The sequence below is a fragment of the Schistocerca americana genome, chromosome 4 (assembly GCF_021461395.2).
Source record: "Schistocerca americana isolate TAMUIC-IGC-003095 chromosome 4, iqSchAmer2.1, whole genome shotgun sequence".
Lineage (NCBI taxonomy): Eukaryota > Metazoa > Arthropoda > Insecta > Orthoptera > Acrididae > Schistocerca > Schistocerca americana.
In genome coordinates this window covers 401566177-401585402 of record NC_060122.1, presented here as the reverse complement: position 1 = coordinate 401585402, position 19226 = coordinate 401566177, and the positions used below count along the sequence as shown (strand labels likewise).

The 19226-nt window shown below is 40.9% G+C and overlaps 1 protein-coding gene across 2 annotated transcripts in view; it reads right to left on the bottom strand.

Annotated features, from left to right (window-relative positions):
* Nucleotides 1–666: 666 nt before the first annotated feature.
* Nucleotides 667–19226, bottom strand: part of LOC124613196 (max dimerization protein 1-like) — a 700459-nt gene continuing 681899 nt past the window's right edge. For both annotated transcript variants that reach the window (XM_047141856.1, XM_047141857.1), the window contains exons 6-7: nucleotides 7323–7459; nucleotides 667–3029 (exon numbers count right to left, since the gene is read on the bottom strand). In XM_047141856.1, the coding sequence (XP_046997812.1) occupies nucleotides 7323–7459 (137 nt within the window). In that variant the 3' untranslated portion in view covers nucleotides 667–3029. The remainder of the gene's footprint in view (nucleotides 3030–7322; nucleotides 7460–19226) is intronic.

Below are 19226 nucleotides of genomic sequence, written 5' to 3'. Positions count from 1 at the left end.
AATGTTGAGCTATTAATTTCAAAACTGATCACTTATTGGCTGCAAATAAATGAGATCTAATTTACAGTATGTCTTATTCAGCTATTATCTTAATCACATTTAATATACTATACATTACATTACATTTTGTGCAATACTTTAAAGAATACTCTATTAAAAATAGATTAAAATATACTTTCAGCATTAATATGTATCCATTACATTGTACTGTGTAACACTATTTGTAATAAATGTCTATAATGCTAACGTTATCTGGACCAATACTACTCCAATCAGTCTGATTCATTTGTGCTCTATTGTACATGCAGGTAAAGTTAAATTGATTGCCATCAGTACTTTATTGTCAATACCAACTTCCATATGGTATGATATAGCACAGTTATTCATGCAGCACATTTATGAACACTACGGAAAATTCATTTCATTATAAATGAAGGAGGATACACATTCAAAAACAATTTCTTTTAAGACTTTCAGTATATTTTATTTGTGTACTGACCTCCTAAATGTGGACTACTTGGAACAGGGTGCTTTAGCATGATACAACACTTAGTGTTGATACATAATGGACTGAAATATATACTCTATAAACATCCTGTTAACTACAAATGTGTGTTTTGCTTCAAATTTTGGGAAATGGAGAACCAAAAAGACAACTACATCAAATATTACAATAATACACAAATTTTATTTTCTGTAGAATCAAGAAAATTAAGAACAAAACAATGATGCAATATGAATAGTTACAAGTAATATGTACAATCAGTTCTTCAGACAGCCATAAAAAGGGAGAAAAATCATTGGAATAATAGACATAATATGTTTTTCTAAATGTCTATTACAAGAATTCATTCATGCAATTCTGCATTAGGTCACTGTTCATAATATGGTCACGTGAAGGGTAACATAACAGAACTGACCACAGAAAGCATCTGGAAACAGAAATATCTGGAGGGTAGGTCTGTCTGGTATATCTATAACACAAAAGCAGCAAGGTGGCTTCAAAACATGAAGATGATAGCCTTTCTATTCTTTCCAGTGCTTCTAACAAAGATGTCAAACACAAAACCATGACAGATGTGGCTGAACCTAAGCTGAGATACCAAATATTCACAGTACTGGTATCAATTCATATTGCTGCTACACAAAAACTTTCACAAAAATTAATCTACAAAAAATTTTCTTGTCCTGTTGTATCACACTTTATAGATACCTTGAGACCAAACAGACAGTGCTTTCAGTAACATATACTTCTATGTATTTTTTTGTTTGTTTTTCATTTTTGGTTTTGTGAAGAATCCTTGAAGCTCTTTTCTTTAAACAGAAAGGTAGTTAGGTATTTTTTTGTGTTTTCTATAACCTTGCAGCTAAGAGAAGCAGACACATTAAACAGCTGACAAACTACAGCCTCTTTCTGTCATCAGTGTTCAGGTGGCTTAAAATACTATCTTATTTTCAGTCGTCTCGATCACTGGGTAGAGGGGACAGAATCCAGGATTCTTTTCCACAAGAGACAACATTAATCACAGGCATACCTCTTACTTATAATAATTATAATAATATTTTATATTAATAATATAATTATAAAGACTGAAATAACAGTATCTCACGTGTCTAATTAATTGCACAATTGAATTTTTAATTCAAAGAGTAGTTAAAATGACTCCTTCAGATCATTCTGCCTTTATTACCACAGTAGTATTGGATTCCTGGATACAATCCCACTCAGTCCACTCACAATCTTATTGTACACAGCTTTAGCCATTCCTCACGGTATATACCCTTCTTTCGCACTGACACAAGCAGTCACTCTCACTCAGTCGCACATTTCCGTTTCACTGTTGCTACACGTGAAGAGGCTTTCAGTTCTAACCACTGGAACACAAGCGTTTCAGCATATAGCACAGGGCTGGCCTCTAATGCAGTTTTCTTTTTCAGTCAGTGGAGAAAGAGGTTGGTCAGGTAAACATTATCCTCCTTTCTCCACTTTTATCATTAAATAGTAAAATAAGAGTGTTGTGCCCTACTTTACTATCTGCTGAAACCCAAGTCCATGGAAATTTTAACATAAAAAGTTCCCCACTATCATGAGGGACTTATACAGAATTTGTACTCTTTGAAAGTTTTGATGTTTTTAATATTTTTTTATATCTTTAAATATAATAATATTTTCCATGTTCTTCCCCAGGCTGTCAGGAAGGAGAACAGAGGGACAGACAACATTTTGGTTCTAGAGATCTGGCACACGCAAGTGTGGGCGGGTATCACTGGGTCCACATCGGCCCAGGCATCAGTTCCACTTGCAGATCCACTCCTCACACTCTTCTTGCAACATATCACTTAAGTAAAAATAACATTTCTCCCTGTCCCCTGGCCCCTCTGTGAGGAAACAATTAACCTATGTACAGGATACACAGTCATACTAATTTTCAATGTGATTCTCGGACCACTGCACGGCAGAAGTAAACCGAAGTACGGGGCAGTGTCTTGGCTGTCTTTGGAGAAATATAACGACATATACTTAACCGATGTAAACTACAGAAGAGAGTTCAGAGGAGACCATCCAGAGATCTGCCTGCTAGGGTCATTTATGAGAAATTTCTTTAAAAAATAGTCTCTTAATCCATGCACAGCACTAGTATTTGTTAAAACATATCTGCACTTTCAAAAATGCTAATGCCAAATAAAACTGGACAGAAAAAATTATTCCTGACCATCTACACCTGCAAATAATACAGAAAGGCCTTTAATATTCTCTTTAAAATGAATATATGTACAATTTACATAAATAAAATCTGCACATGCAGTGTATGCATTGTGCTTATTTTCCCAAATCTCTTTTATAATACAGATGTTACCATTGTTGACTAGAGGAGAAATGAGTGTGGTGGGTTACTAATACAAATGCAATATACTGGCTCTGTTAAGACGGTGCATGGTTTGCAGGCCGAGGAGAAGGCAGGGCACGGCAGATCTTGGGCAGGCTGATGTCTCGTCCCTCAACTGCTCCCAGCTTCATCCCCGTTCACCTGCAACATCAGAGCAGTGACTCAAAAAAACACACATGTACAATGGCTAATTAAATTTCAGTGGCCACTTTGTCCAGTCATCCTCCTGGCAGCATATATTAAATCTCTGTTACTAATCATATAATGCAAAGTGTTTAATATGAATGTATTACTTCTTCTGTTAATTATTTTATCCGAGAGTTAATTTTAACTGTAATTTGGATTATACAAATTTGAAAAGTGCTCACTTTAGGGACCTACATATAAAGAATGTGGATCAGTGTCCTTCAGGTAGGACTGTTACAGAGAATGATACATTAATATATCCCATCAGATCAAGAGGATCAGAATGATCAATGAAATACTTTCAGAAGGGGTGTTGATAGGGGAAAAAGAGAAGCAAAAGAAGAAGAAAGATAAGATGATGATCATGCAGGATGAAGATACTGGCTCAAATAATGTATCTATGAATAAATTTCACTTTATGAACAGTACTACCATAGGAATCAAAATTAGAAATAAATGCAAAGCAGTAAATGATAATCATAAATATGCATTATCAAAAATATTAAAAGCAAACCTCATTGGAAATCTCATTTACAATACAAAGTAGTTATTGTGAATAGTTTTTAATCAGCTATCAACTTGTCTGTCAGTCTCATTTCATGGGAACAAATGCCTGGGAGTCTTCTGTGAGCACAAATTAATTTAATGACTAGCAAAAATAACTGAAGTCATCAAAAATTGTGATTGGGTTGAAGAAACTTTAGAACAGCATTTACCTCACAGCTACACATGAAGAAAAGGATGCATCATGAAGGAATTATCCAAATGGGATGGAAATCAGTAGATGTGATGTACAAGTAGACAAACAAATGATTCAATTTCAGAAAAATTAGATGATTTAGTCACGAGAAAGAGCTCCACAAACTGAGCAAGTCAATAATGTGTTGGTCCACCTCTGGCCCTAATGCAGAGTTATTTGGCTTGGCACTGATTGACAGAGTTGTTTCATGTCCTCCTGAGGGATATCATGCCAAATGTGCCAAATTCTGTCCAATTGACACATTAAATTGTCAAAATCCTGAGCTCGTTCCAGGGCCCTGGCCAAAATGGTACAAACATTCTCAACTGTATAGAGATCTAGCAACCTTGGTGACCAACACAGGGTTTGGCAAGTACGAAGACATGCAGTAGAAACTCTTGCTATGTATGGGCCAGCATTATCTTGGTGAAATGTAAGCCTAGGATGGCTTGTCATGAAGGGCAATAAAAAGGATCATAGCATATCATCTATGTACCCCTGTGCTGTAAGGGTGCTGTGGCTGATTACCACAGGGGTCCTGCTACAAAATGAAATGGCACCCCAGACCATCACTCCTTGTCGTCATACCATGTGGCAGGCGACATTCAGGTTGCTATCCTACTGCTGTCTGGGGCATCCTCAGACACGTCTTAGCTGGTCATCAGGGCTCAATTCGATGTAGGACTCATCACTAAAGACTACTCTAGTCAATGTGATTCCAGGCCTACTATGTTCGAAACCACTCAACGGGACTGTTGGTGTACAGAGGTCAACAACAGTTGGTGGATGGGGTGCTGTGGCCTCAGCCCCCTTTCTGTGAGCTGGCTATGTGGTCACTGGAGCACCAGTTGCACTCTGGATTAATGATAATGATGAATCCAGGGCTCTGAGTGCCCCTCTGACAATTGCTAGTCCTCGCATTCTGTCATCTCTCTAGGTCAATCACTTCCTTCTTGTTGCTGTATTCGGTCATAGTTAGTCCACTTCTGCCAAAATTGTCAAACGGTAACATATCTCCTGTTCAAATGTCAAGCGATAAGCCGATTACTCCAACTGGCTTGTTTGAGTGGAACTACACCCCCTCCCTAAAATGCTAACTACTGTGTATTTTTTTCATGTGCCTGTCTGCAAGGCATAGTTACTGTCCAACTGAGTACAAGCAATGGAATTTGTGAAGAGTTTATGCCCTGGTACCAACATGCCACCTGTTTACTGTTCTTTCCAGCTGTGTGGTGCAACTGTGATGGAACATCACACATTCATCAAACAGCCACCGAAGTTTACAATTTTGCATTAACTCCTTCATGGTGCATTTTTTTAGTGTATTTCACTTCTTCGAATAATTTTTTCCCCGATTTTAGGGATATCATAAGATAAGAAAAGCAAATAGTAAGGTATCTTTGAGTGAATAAAGTGTAAGTAAAAAGGCAGTTTAGCACAACATACTGGTGCTGAGGAGTGCAAGATCACTGCACATCACTACAGTGTCTTAATAAAAAAAAAATTAGAAGAAGGGAGTTACGTATGAAAAATGTAAAGATCGGACTAAAACAATGTGTTGCTATAGCAGCCATGAGGTTATTAACAGTGAAGTACTGAACTGACACTAGCTTACTATACAGATTATGACAAAAGAAATACAGCCATCAAAAGAAAACTAACATTACACAATGGTTTTCATAAAATTTTGACAAAGTGTTTGGTATGTAATTATTATTATACACTTTAACTTGCTGTACTCTGCTTTATGAATTTCATAAAGCAAAGTTACTTTCCAGGTTTATAAATCACCGTTACTGAGAAACCAGTGGGTGGTTGGACAATTTTGCTACTAACAGAGGTACAAAAATGGGCATAGTTAAAAAAGGTTGACCGCCCTGATTTAATGGCATAGTGAAAAAGTCTTAAATATTCTCTTACTTACACACAAACATGGAATCACTGAGTCATCAACCACAAGAATTCTTCATACACCTCAAAACAGAAGGCAATGGGTTCAAATTTTGTATGACATGCTGATAAAATTCTTTGCACCTCTTTGCATCAACTAATAGTTCTGGTAGTGCCCATCAATAAGAATTCAATGGCTTGAAAATACACTGAGGTGACAAAAGTCGTGGGATAACTCGTAATATGTCGGAACTCCTTTTGCCCGGCATAGTGCAGCTACTCAACATGGCATGGACTTAACAAGACATTGGAAGTCCCCTGCAGAAATACTAAGCCATGTTGCCTCTATAGCTGTCAAGAATTGTGAAAGTATGACCTGTGCATGATTTTGTGCACAAACTGATCTCTTAATTATGTCCCATAAATCTTCAATGGGATTCATGACGGGTAACCTGGGTGGCCAATTGTGAGCAACTGTCACCAGGTGGCATTCATAAAAATTCAAGTGTTGTATGGGAACATGATGTCCATGAATGGCTGTAAATGGTCTCCTTGTAGCCAAACATAACTGCACTGTCCTAACGAATACATTTGACATAAGCCTCACATTGATTTCTGTGGTTATTTCACACAGTGTTACTTGTCTCTTAGCACCAACGACTCTACACAATGGTTGCTGCTGTTGGTTGTTAAGTGGAGGTCATCAGCTACTACACTGTCCATGGTAAGAAGTAATACCTAAAATTTAGTATTCTCAGCACAGTCTTGACACTGTGGATTTCACAATATAGAATTCAATGTTGATTTCCAAAACTGAACATCCCATGCATCTAGCTCCACCTACCAGCCTGTCGGGCAGCCATAATAATGTCGGAAACCTTCTCATATAAATCACCCAAGTACAAATGACGACTCTGTCAATGCACTGCCCTTTTATACTTTGTGTATGTGATACTACTGCCACCTGTATATGTGCATACTGCTATCTCATGACATTTGTCATGTCAGTGTGGATGCGCATTCAAGACATAGGGCTGGACATCTACTGAACCACCTTTTCATTTGGTAGGGCATGGTTGTGCAAGCTTCCTTTTTTATACTTCCAACCATGATCTATTATTACTATAGTATCCATTTCTACGGTAGACGTTAGGCAGCACAATGGGAGTAAAGTACGCTGCAGTGCAATTATACATAAACAGTGTGAATTACTCTTATTTCCTGGCCACCTACCCGGGTGCTGAAAACTTTCTTAAGTGGATAGGCTTTAATCAGTAATGTCAAATAAAATGTTCTTCAGTAACAGCACAAAATGAAACCATATTCAAATATATGTTTTTCATTCTTTTTTCTAATGGCACTTACCTGCATCGAAACTGTGTGTCCACAATTGTTTGACACTCCTTGAATACAGGCTAAATATACTGTGCTAAATGAATGTAAAACTTGTTTTCAAAAACAAGCTGGGTTATATGCCTAAATCTGGAAGAAAAGTACAGTTCAAAATATAGATTATTGGGCAAGCAAAACAAGAGGTACACCCAGAGGATGAGAAGCCACTCTTGTGTCTACATCTTCTTCGTCAAAAATCTATTTAAATTGTGACACAGCACACTGACCTAGATGATTTCCATCTCAGAGAGGGTGAGGCGACTGGTGGACATGGCAACCCCGCTATCACTGGAGGTGGACTGCACACTGCTATGGTCATCAGTGTCGCTCTGGTTGCTCGTGTAACCGATCACGTCAACTTCATCTGGAACATAACAAATCATAGTTAGACAAAAGTCGTATAATTTCTTTTATATTAAGTAAATGAACCTTGAGTACAAATGAGGGAGGAGTTCAGATCAAGATGCACACACAGCAAACAATTGCAAACTTTTTAGCATGTATTTTTAAATTCATCATGATCTGTGTTGTTATAATGATGGTAACACTATAGCGACTTCTCACTTTTATTCATATGTATTACATCTAAAAAAAAATTCAAAATTATCCCAACAGGGACAGAAACTTTATCTTTGGCCTAGGTATTTAGTTAAAACTACACGCAAATATTTAAAAGTGAAGTTTTTAGTTTTGTTATTTATTCGCCTATTTGTATATATATATAATTCACTGTCTCTTATTGAAATGTATACAGTCAACTAGATTTTCGAACAATTTCTTTTACTGGTTCATTATTGCCCTTTATAAGGCAGTCAGATAAATATGGCTGAAATGAGTATTAAAGAGAAAGAGAGAGAGAGTGCACAAAACACACACACACACACACACACACACACACACACACACACACACACACACACACACACAATATCACTGTAACTGTAAATTTCATCTTTGGTCAAAAACCAACTAAAAACCTCAAGACAGTTAATGAGTAAATACAAAAATAGCACCAGAAATGGTAATCCACATTTTGTACCCATAGTTCACTGATGAGAATAAAAAGGACTTTGTCTTTGACAAAATTCTTAGCATAAAATAGGCTAAATGTTATATTGTGGAAGACAATGTTTTCTCATTTATACATATATCAGGCAAATCTGAATTGAATGTTCTTCCCTTTTCCAAATGTCTCCTTGATTTCCTTTACTACTTACTCAGTATACAGAAGGAATAACATTGGGGAGAAACTACAAACTTGTCTCACTCCTTTCTCCACTACTGCTTTCATTTCAAGTCCTTCGATGCCTGTAACGGAGATCTGTTTCTGTACAAATTTTAAATCATCTTTTGGTCCCTATATTTTATCCTAACTACCTTCAGAAATTGTAAAGGGTTGATTTCAATGAACACTGTCATAACCTTTCTCTAAATCTATAAATACTATGAACATAGATTTGCATTTCACAGTCAGTCTTCTACGATAGGAAGTAGTACTGGTACTGCTTCACATATTCTTACATTTTTCTTGAACACAAACTATTCTCCCCTGAAATCAGCTTCTACTAGTCTTTCCATTCTTCTGAAAGTAATTCGTGTCAGTATTTCCCAAACTTGAATCAATAAACTGATGATTCGGAAATATTCACACACAGTGTTTGATTTGTAAAAAGGGCTCGGGAACTGTGACCTTTCAAGGTATGTTTTTGAAATTTGGACTTCTTAAAACATTATTTTAACCATTTTCTGAACATTTTAAAAGTATGAATATAACATTTGTTTTATATCGCTTCAACTGGCAGCAAAGTTCTATCATATCACATATCAAAACCTGCAGTTCTGATTTTTTCTTATACAAGTGACCAGTATGGCATACCAGTTCATACCGTCACAAATACAGCACTCGCACCAGTCAGCAACTATCTTTTTTTAGGAATTGGAATTATTAGTACTTTTTTGTGTCTCATATCTTGCATACCTCACGGAATAAGTTTGTCATGTTATTTTCCCCCAAGAATCTCAGTAATTCGGCAGAATGTCCGCCTATTTTCCATCCTTGTTTAGGCTTACGGAACAAGAAAATGTGGTTTACATTGATTTTCGAAGTACAGATATCGATTTTTCATGGAGGGATGTTGGAGTTCAGTTACTTTCCGAACAAAAACGATCGCCACGTGAAAGTTAGAGGGAACGTGCATGAGAGAAAATGTTTTTATGTTGCTTCGGCAAGTGGGGGAAGGGTGTCGGGCTGGAAAGGCGAGCACTTTTCGCGTGCGCATCCGTGCACCTGGCTCACGGCAGCCGTAGTTACGCAGGTTAGTTGTGTAATGCGGGCCCAAGGAGATCTATTTCTGGGGCAGGGTCGCTCGACGGCTGGTGGAAGTTGACCCGTCATAGTGCGCCAAAACAAATCAAAACCAAGGCGGCCACTACGGCTACACCTTTCTTTGGCAAGTAGGGCAGAGCTGATCTGTATTATTCCGTCAGAGAGCTAGTTTTGCTGCGGAATTGCTGTATTACGCACGATGAACGCGAAGTCAACAGATTTATTTTGCCCCTCTTCGCTGTCCCGGAGATACGCAAAATAACTGAGTAATAGCGTGATACTCATTTTGTCAGCACGAAAGTGTATTCGGCAGCGGCACAATAACATCTTTATTGTGGATGCGGGCACAGTGGCTCCGATATTGGTGATTCCACGGACGACAGACATCAAATCGGTACTCCACTACGTGCGCGGTCACACTGTAGCCGATCGCATTGTCCGAGTGTACAGGCTTCGGATGACAATCGGTGAAATTCAAATCAGTTGAAAGAAGTCGTTAGACGTTATCTCACACGGAATATGGACTGTGGGAAGCTGGTAAGTTCAGCCCAAGAACTTGTGGCGCCCTGAGGATGAAAAATATGATCGGGATATAGTTCGGAATCTATGGACTGAAATCGCTGGTTTATTGGTAACCACAAATAGATAGAAGCTTTATCGGAAAAATTATGTATAAATAATAACCTCAAAAAAATAATTATTGTAGTGAGAAGGGTGGCATATCTTATGTCTGTAGTTTCTGTACGAGGTCTTTTTTGGGTTGTGGTAGATGGGTAGTAAATTTCTACAAATTATTATTACTGCTTATTGGCGTTTTAATGTCAGAAGGGAGTTGATTCTGTTGTATGAAGTGGTATGCAATGTGGTATGTGTTTCCACTTTTCAGTGCTTTAGGGAATCGGAGCATCTTATTTCTAAACTTTATACCTGTCTTTCATATGTGCGCTGACTGACAGTCATTGAATGTTAACTAACGTACGTTTACACAATCACAAATAAATACAGCAAAACGAAATTTCGTTTGTTGTTACAGACTGATATGTAGTGTAGACTTGTTCCACTTCAGGTTGCAACGCGTATCAAACGAATGGCCGTGGTAACCGCTTGATGTATGTAGCGTAGCCCCAAGTCTAGGTTCGCCGTGGCAACATTCACTTCATATCGAATACGAGGTATTATGGTGATTTGTGAACTGTGTGTTAACCCACTTTCTTTCAGCCATCTTTATTTCTGGATAGAATCCGTCGGTCCCTGCAGTCTCTCCATATTTAACACATTTTCCTTATCTACACTGAAGCGCCAAAGAAACTGGTAAAGGCATGCATATATTCAAATACAGAGATATGTAAACAGGCAGAATACGGCGCTGTGGTCTTCAACGCTTATCTACGACACAGTTATAAGATTGGTTACAGCTGCTACAATGGCAGGTAATCAAGATTTAACTAAGTTTGAATGTGGTGTTATAGTCAGCGAACGAGCAATGGGACACAGCATCTCCGAGGTAGCGATGAAATTTGGATTTTTCCGTACGATCATTTCACGAGTGTACCGTGAATATCAGGAATCTGGTAAAACATCAAATCTCCGACGTCGGCGCGGGCCGGAAAAAGATCCTGTAAGAACGGCACCAATGACGACTGAAGAGACTCGTTCAACGTGACAGAAGAGCAACCCTTTCGCAAATTGCTGCAGATTTCAATACTGGGCCATCTACAAGTGCAGCGTGCGAACCACTAGGAGGAACATCGATATGGGCTTTTGGAGCCGACGGTCCAGTACTGTACCCTAGATGACTGCACGACACTGTGGACTGTTGATGACGTACGGGTGTCGAGACGACCTCATGAATCCATGGACGTTGCATGTCAGCATGGAACTTCTCAGGCTGGTGGAGGCTCTGTAATGGTGTGGGACGTGTGTGACCCCTGATAGGTCAAGATACGACTCTGACAGGTGACATGTACGTAAGCATCGTGTCTGACCACCTGCATCGATTCATGTCCATTGTGTATTCCGACAGACTGGGACAATTCCAGCAGGACAATGCGACACCCCACACGTCCAGAATTTCTACAGAGTGGCTCCAGAAACACTCTTCTGAGTTTAAACACTTCCGCTGGCCACCAAACTACCAGACATGAACATTATTGAGCATATCTGGGATGCCTTGCAACGTGTTGTTCAGAAGAGATCTCCACCCCTCGTACTATTGCGGATTTACGGACAGCCCTGTAGGATTCATGGAGTCAGTTCCCTGCAGCACTACTTCAGACATTAGTTGAGTCCACGCAACGTGGTGTTGTGGCACTTGTGCGTGCTCGCTGGAGGGAACTTCAGAAACGCTAGTTTACATAATTGCGAAATATCAGATTATTTTTCACGTCAATTACGAAGTTACAAAAAAAAATGTGTGTGTGTGTGTGTGTGTGTGTGTGTGTGTGTGTGTGAGGGGGAGGGAGGGGTTATGTGTGACGTCTACGCATGGGGGTGACGCAAACGAGAGAGAGAGAGAGAGAGAGAGAGAGAGAGAGAGAGACAGAGATTGAGAGAGAGAGAGAGAGAGAGAGAGAGAGAGAGAGAGAGAGAGAGAGCGAGAGAGAGAGAGAGAGAGAGAGAGATTGAGAGAGAGAGAGAGAGAGAGAGAGAGAGAGAGAGAGAGAGAGAGAGAGAGAGAGAGCTGCTGGAGGAGGAGGGGTTACTGAACTATTGGTGATGTTAATTTAAGCATGAAAATATCAAGGACACAAAAACCGGACATTCTACACACTAGCCTGCTGATTACCCTAGTAACGAATAAAGCTCTCCCCCTTCCACCCATCACACACTGCAATTAAAATAAACAGTCCCTTCCGGCTGATTCGGTAACGTTAAGTGCTAACGACCAAGCAAACTGCGACAAATTAAATATTCCAGAGGCATGTTTACGTGGATCCTGCCAGTAGGCAACTCCTACCGGCCAGGATTAACACTGTGTCACACAATTGTAGTTCGACAAAACGCCAGTCTGGCCGTTCTAAGACAGCATCTGCATCACCTTGTTACAGGAAACCTTTGTACATGTCAGGATGCCACAACTGCTTCCCCTTCCCACAGTCCCCAGCTGATTCTATAGTCGAAAATGTAGTAAGTACAGAGCGAACACTTCATCATTTGGATGAGGGTACAAGAAAGAATCAGCCGTACCCTTGTTCAGAAATCATCAAGAAATTCATTTGAAACGATAATTTTTTGTTCTCTATTCGGGTACATGAAACCACTGGAATATCCCATCGTTTTCTCGATGGCACCTAAAATGCTGGAGAGGATTGTCTGAAAAAGAGCTCATTGCAATCTACAGGTGAATGCTTGGGGTGAACAACACATGCGAATGAAACTACCGCTACTATTAAGGCACCCTTCTGATAACCAAGATCCCTCATGGGATCTTTCGAAATAATCCCTCACACTCACCAGTTGCCAAAGACGCACACACTACAGCTGACCGAGCGACCTCAAGTGCCTAGAAGACTCACTTCTGGCTCTTCTGTTCCCTTCCCAGATAGCAAGCTAATGAACACTTCAACGGTGCCTTACAGATACGTCTCTTAGTTCCTGCATTAAATTTTAAGACTACATTAACTAATATCGATTGTTCTGCACAGTTATTGACAATCGTAATTGGTCGTTCCTGTAGCAAAGTGACACTATGCAGCGAAGCACAGAGCGGAGCAGGGCATCTCTTAAGTCGTTAGGATTCACCTGGCAGTTTCTATTATCTTATTAGGGAGGAGCAGGGTGCACGTTTCCCGTAAAGCAAGTGAGTTCCATTTCTTTCTGTTAAAATTTAAGTGTTGTGTTTTCGTGAGACTATTTTCCTTTATTGACATTGAACTGTATGTCTGTTTTATGATGTGGAGATTATCACAGGAAGTTGCTTACAGACCGCTTAGGAGTTGTAGGAACGGCAAGCGGTGTACATATTCCAGTCCAGTTGCCAGATCTCGGTATCTTCCTGAAAGTGCTTAATTTCTGCACCGTTTTCAGTGATTGATACTGGAGAGGTAAGAAGTTCAATCCTTTCTTAAGGGGCCAATTAATGTTGCCGACCCATATTTAAATTGTTTATACATGTGCAACAGTGCAGGGAATTAATATTGGTCTGCCAAAAACGTTTCTGATTAAATCTGCCTAGCAGTAAGTAGAGGAATTTGTCCCACGCACCGCATGCCGCCGTGAGTGCATAGGCTCTGGCCGCAGCCGCAAATGCGACTTCGTACGGGGCCACGCAAGCCTTGAGGCACGGAGGAAAGGAGCGTTCCAGTGTCACTACACTGGGACGCAAACAAGTCAGTCCATCTTTATAAGTAATGTCCTTAGTGATATATGTAACGCGTTATTGGCACAGGGTATTTTCCCAGACGGGTTAAAATATGCAATTGTTAAAACTCCTCATAGGAAAGGTTACAAGGCAGAGTTAAACAATTATCGTCCAATTTCCTTACTGATATCTTTCCCCAAAATATTCGAGGTAATGTACTCAAGAGCAGTCTCACACTTAAGTAGAAACAATTCACTTGGCATATCACAGTCTGGATTCCAAATGGGTTGCTCGACTGGGAAAGCTATTTATAAATCTAATAGTTCAAGCTTTAAGTAATAAAATATCTCCAGTTGGCATTTTTTGTGATCTCGCCAAGGCCTTCTATCGTGCAGATCATGATATTCTCTTACAAAATATCAAGTTTTATTTAATTCACGGCTTTCTTTACGCACAGCTGGTTTGAATCATACTTAACAAGCAGAATGAAAAACGTTACGCTTAATAAATCAACCAGTGTTTTGGAAGGGTAGAAAGTTTTAGCGACTGGGAAGAAACGACAAAAGGAATCTCACATGGTTCAATTCTGGGTCCATTCCTATTCTTTGTATAGATGTGAATGACTTCCACTTAACATTCAATTGGCAGAACTGGTACTTTTTGCAGACAATACTGGTGTTATAATAAATCCTAATTGAGAGAAAGCATCAGAACAGACTGTAAATGATATTTTCCAAAGAATTATTAAGTAGTTCTCAGAAAATGGACTCTCTAAATTCTGAAAAAAAAAACCACTTAGATTCAATTCTGTACAACAAAGTCACACCAACAACTGCTGCAGCACATGAGCAAGACTCAGTGAATACGGTATGCTCGAAATTTTTGAGTGTACATATTAACGAAAACTTGAAATGTAAGAAGCACATTACTGAGCTTCTCAAACAGTTAAGTTCGGCTACTTTTGCTCTTCATATAGTTGCTATCTTGCAAACAAAAGAATTTCCTTACTTTTCCTTAATTATTGCATATTTGCATATTTCCACTCAATAATGTATTATGGAATAATTTTCTGGGGTAGTTCACCACTTTATATTCGCTAATGAAATTCATTACAAATAATCCATCACAGTTTAAGAAGAACAATGAGGAACATACCTACAACACTAGAGGAAACAATGACCTTCACCGCTCATTATTAAATCTGTCAGTGGTTCAGAAAGGAGTTCCATATACAGCAACACAAACCTTTAATCATTTGCCAAATGCCATAAGATGTGTCACAGGTAGGAAAGCAAGTTTCAAATGTAACCTAAAATCATTTCTTGTTCAAAGTATTGTTCTCAAGTTTTATGCAATTGATAATCATGTGTGTATATGCTGTAAAAGACTAGCGCTCCCCATCGGCTCGATAAAAGAGCCGTTCCAATGATCTAGCGAACATTCAACTAACTAGCCACAATTTTGATGCCGCTGCACTAACGGTGATGGTTTTAGAATGGTACGTACCATTCTGTTATAGACAGATTACGTCACAATGCACACTCGATTGGCTGCCGCATTCTTGTTACAGGAGCTCTTCTCTGAGGTGGACCGTGGGCCCTTTCCGCCACCTACAGTCTGGAACCACGAGACCGCTACGGTCGCAGGTTCGAATCCTGCCTCGGGCATGGATGTCTGATGTCCTTAGGTTAGTTAGGCTTAAGTAGTTCTAAGTTCTAGGGGACTGATGACCTCAGAAGTTAAGTCCCACAGTGCTCAGAGCCATTTGAACCTTTCCGCCACCCGTCGAAGTCTGTTTCGGTACTGGCAGGTCCAATCCCCAGTAAACGCGAATTCCAATGAAACTAACAGCAAGCACTGCACTACAGTCCAGTTCTGGCAGCGGCCAGTTTGTGAATGACCGACTTCAAAACTGACAGAGCAGAGTAAAAAAAGAGAGACGGTTACACAAGTGTAGCTGGTGGCCGCAGGGGTAACGGCGGACGCGCCATAAACCGGTAGCCGAAAAATAACAGAAGCTAGAGCGCGGCGCGGCGCGGCTCGGCTAGGCGCGGCGCTGCTATCTGGAGGGGAGATAGCCGGCGCAGATAGCGGCCGCAGAGGCCACGGGGCGCCCCGCTTTAACGACGCGGGCAGGTTGCTTTAGTGTGGGCCCCGCTCTGCTCCGCCGAGAGCGAAAACTCGGGGAGAGGCGCTCCGGGACCCTCCGGCGTTACGGCGGCGCGCCAACTTGCCCGGCCAATTCCGACACGGAGATACAGCCGCCTCTCGGGCGCCGGCGCTGACATTCGCAAACATCTCCTGGTTTTCACTCGTCGTCTTCTCAGCGTTATTACACGCTGACCTCGCTCACAGGTTTCACGAATGCCACATACTTGGTCTCAGATGCCACCGTTAATTTTTTTTTTTTATCATCAGTCTTCAGACTGCTTTGATGCAGCCCATCACGACTTCCTCTCCTGTACCAACCTTATCATCTCTGACTAGCACTTGCAACCTAAGTCCTCCATATTTGCTGGATGTATTCCGATCTCTATCTTCCTCTACAGTTTTTACCCTCTACAAGCTCGCTCTAGAACCACGGAAGTTGTTCTTGATGTCTTAACGTATGTCCTATCATCTTGTCCCTTCTTCTTGTCAGTGTTTTACATACTACTCCTCTCAGCGATTCTGCAAGAACCTTCTCGTTCCTTACCTTACCAGTCCACCTAATTTTCGACATTCGTCTGTAGCACCACACCTCAAATCTTTCTAGTATCTACGTTTCAGGTTTTCCCATAGTCCACGTTTCACTGTCATACTAGGATATGCTCCAAAGTACATTCTCAGAAACTTGCTCCTCGAATTAAGACTTATGTTTAACACTAGTAGACTTCTCTTGGCCAGATGCTAGTTTTGCCAGTGCTAGTTTGTTTTTTATGCCGTCCTTGCTCCATCCGTCATGGGTTATTTTGCTGCCAAGGAGCAGAGTTCCTTAACTTCCTCTGCTTCGTGATCTCCGATTCTGACGTTAACGTTTTCTCTGTTCTCATTTCTGCTACTTCTCAATCCACATTCTGTACGCATTAGACTGTTCGTTCCATTAAACAGATTCGTAATTCTTTACTTTCACTGAGGATAGTAATGTCATCCGCAAATCTTATCACTGATACCAACTTGAAGTTTAATCCCGCTCTTGAACTTTTCTTTTGCTTCTACGATATATAGATTCACCAATAGAGGCGAAGACTACATCCATGTCTTACGCTTTTTTTTAATCCGAGCATTTCATTCTTAGTCTTCTAGTCTTATTGTTCCCTCCTATGAAGTGTCTTGATTTTTCTTTGGTCTTGCTTCCATCATCAACCGCAGAATCAGAATTGCCTCTCTCGTGCCTTTACCTTTCCCAAAGCCAAACTGATCGTCATCTACCAGAGTCTCTATTTTCTTTTCCAGTCTTCCGTGTACTATTTGGATGCTTGAGCTGACTGTGATAATTCTCGCACTCGTCGGCCCTTGCTTCTTATCGTCATCGATTTTTATCCCGCGCTGTTCTTTTTCATTCTCCCACTGCCTTATTGGTTCTAACGCAGCGAGTGCTCTATAGTCAGAACTCAGGCCCGATCGACTTTTAACGAGCTGACAACACTGCTTAAATGGCTACGCTGGGAAGGTTGTTGTACCCTGGCCAGAACCATTTTACAGGATTGAATAACGTACTTGCAGTGTCTCTCTAGCCTCTAGCCATTAACCTTCGGCGAATTTCATCTTATTAGTGTAACATCATGCAAGCGGAGAGTACAGCTAAACTGTTTCAGTCCATCTGTACAGAGACGAATCAAAATGTAGCACCCCCCTCCCCCCAACCCCTTCTGCAGTCGTATTGATCGCATTATATTCACACACAGATTAGGCATACTGCCTACTGTGAGCACACAGACTGCGTCGTAAGTAGTCCCAATCCAACAAGGTTTTTGGGGAGGTTTCCCTTCGGTATCAGGCACATGTCGGAGTAGTAGTCCCCTCCCAAATATTCCCAGTTGGGATTACCTCCCCTCTATTTCCAGTTTACAAGAACTTTTGGGTGAAAAGAACCATGAGTCTTTAACGAGCCCGTTCTTGAACAGCCTGCCCTCCTCCTTGGGGTAGAGAATGGAAAGAGAAGAAAAACAAGTATCATGGACATTTGTGGGAGTTGTGGCTGGAATACATAATTAAAAATAGTCCCATTATATTCACTTAGCTTGGCATAGGATGTACATAAAAACAATTAATTATGTAAATGCACTTAATTGAGGTCAAATGCATGGATGATGGGGATGAAATCAATGAAAGTGCAATCAAATGAATTATCGATGCAAACAGTTCAGGTATCAACAACTTGCAACATAATGAATATGTGGTGACAGTTGAAAATTACTGCCACCCGGTCTTTCTCCTTTCCGTGAGCAGTCGCTTTCACCATTAGGCACTCTGTGTATTTACTCGTATTTCAAGGACAGACATGTTGCGACAAATTTCGAGGGGCTGCGGAAAGTGTCTTGAGGAACAAATCAAGGACTGCAACGAGTGTCCGGAACTTCATCCAACGACGCTACAACGAGTCTTTAAATACAGGTACCGTCACCTGCCACTAGCCCACCCCTTCGGCAGCAAACATGACGTCATACGGTGACGGATCGTGGGCGGAACATTTCGCAAGGTCGTTCGTTATTCAGTGATCACGACTGATTGCCACGATCGCCAGTGGAGAAGACGGAACTAGGTGCTGTGCAGATTGGCGTTGTCTCTTATGAATGCGATGCTCTGTTGCCTTGATGAATGACGGTTTCGGACACGGATTTCCATCAGTAGTCTTTGTCCTGTGTACCGAATCCCTGGAGTAAAATAAACTGTGGATGGAAACCCGTGTCCAAAATCATCACGAACCGAGGTAACAGAGCATCGCATTCATACGAGACGAGGGCTGTCTGCGCAGCAGCTAGCTCCATCTTTTCGTTTGCGATCGTGGTAATGAGTCGCGATCACAGAATAACAAACAACATTGCGAGAAGTTCCGCCCAGGATCCGTCAACTATGAAGTCACCTTTGCCGACGAAAGGGTGGCCTAGTGGCAGACGCTGGTGCCTGTAACTTCTGCTCTTTTTGTAGCATCTTTGGATGACGTTTCCGGACACGGGTTCCTATCCTCGATTTGAAGCTCAACACACGCTCTACAACCACTCGAAGTTTGTCGCGACATTTCTGGGAAATTCTATATATCTCTTGTGTCAGAGTAAGCTAGAATCCTACAACCCCCCCCCCCCCCTTCCCCAGTAGTGATTGCTCGGATGATATGCACATCGTGTATGGATTCAATGAACTCACATGGAAGACAGCCATAGCGACGCCATGCTGAGCTACCTCCCTCAGCTGCCGCAGCCCTATCAAGCGCTCATCGCATCTTCAAGTTCTGCAACTTCACAGCGATTCTATACATATTTCTATGTATCGATGTCAACGTACAGCCAACGGTGCCGGAAAAAC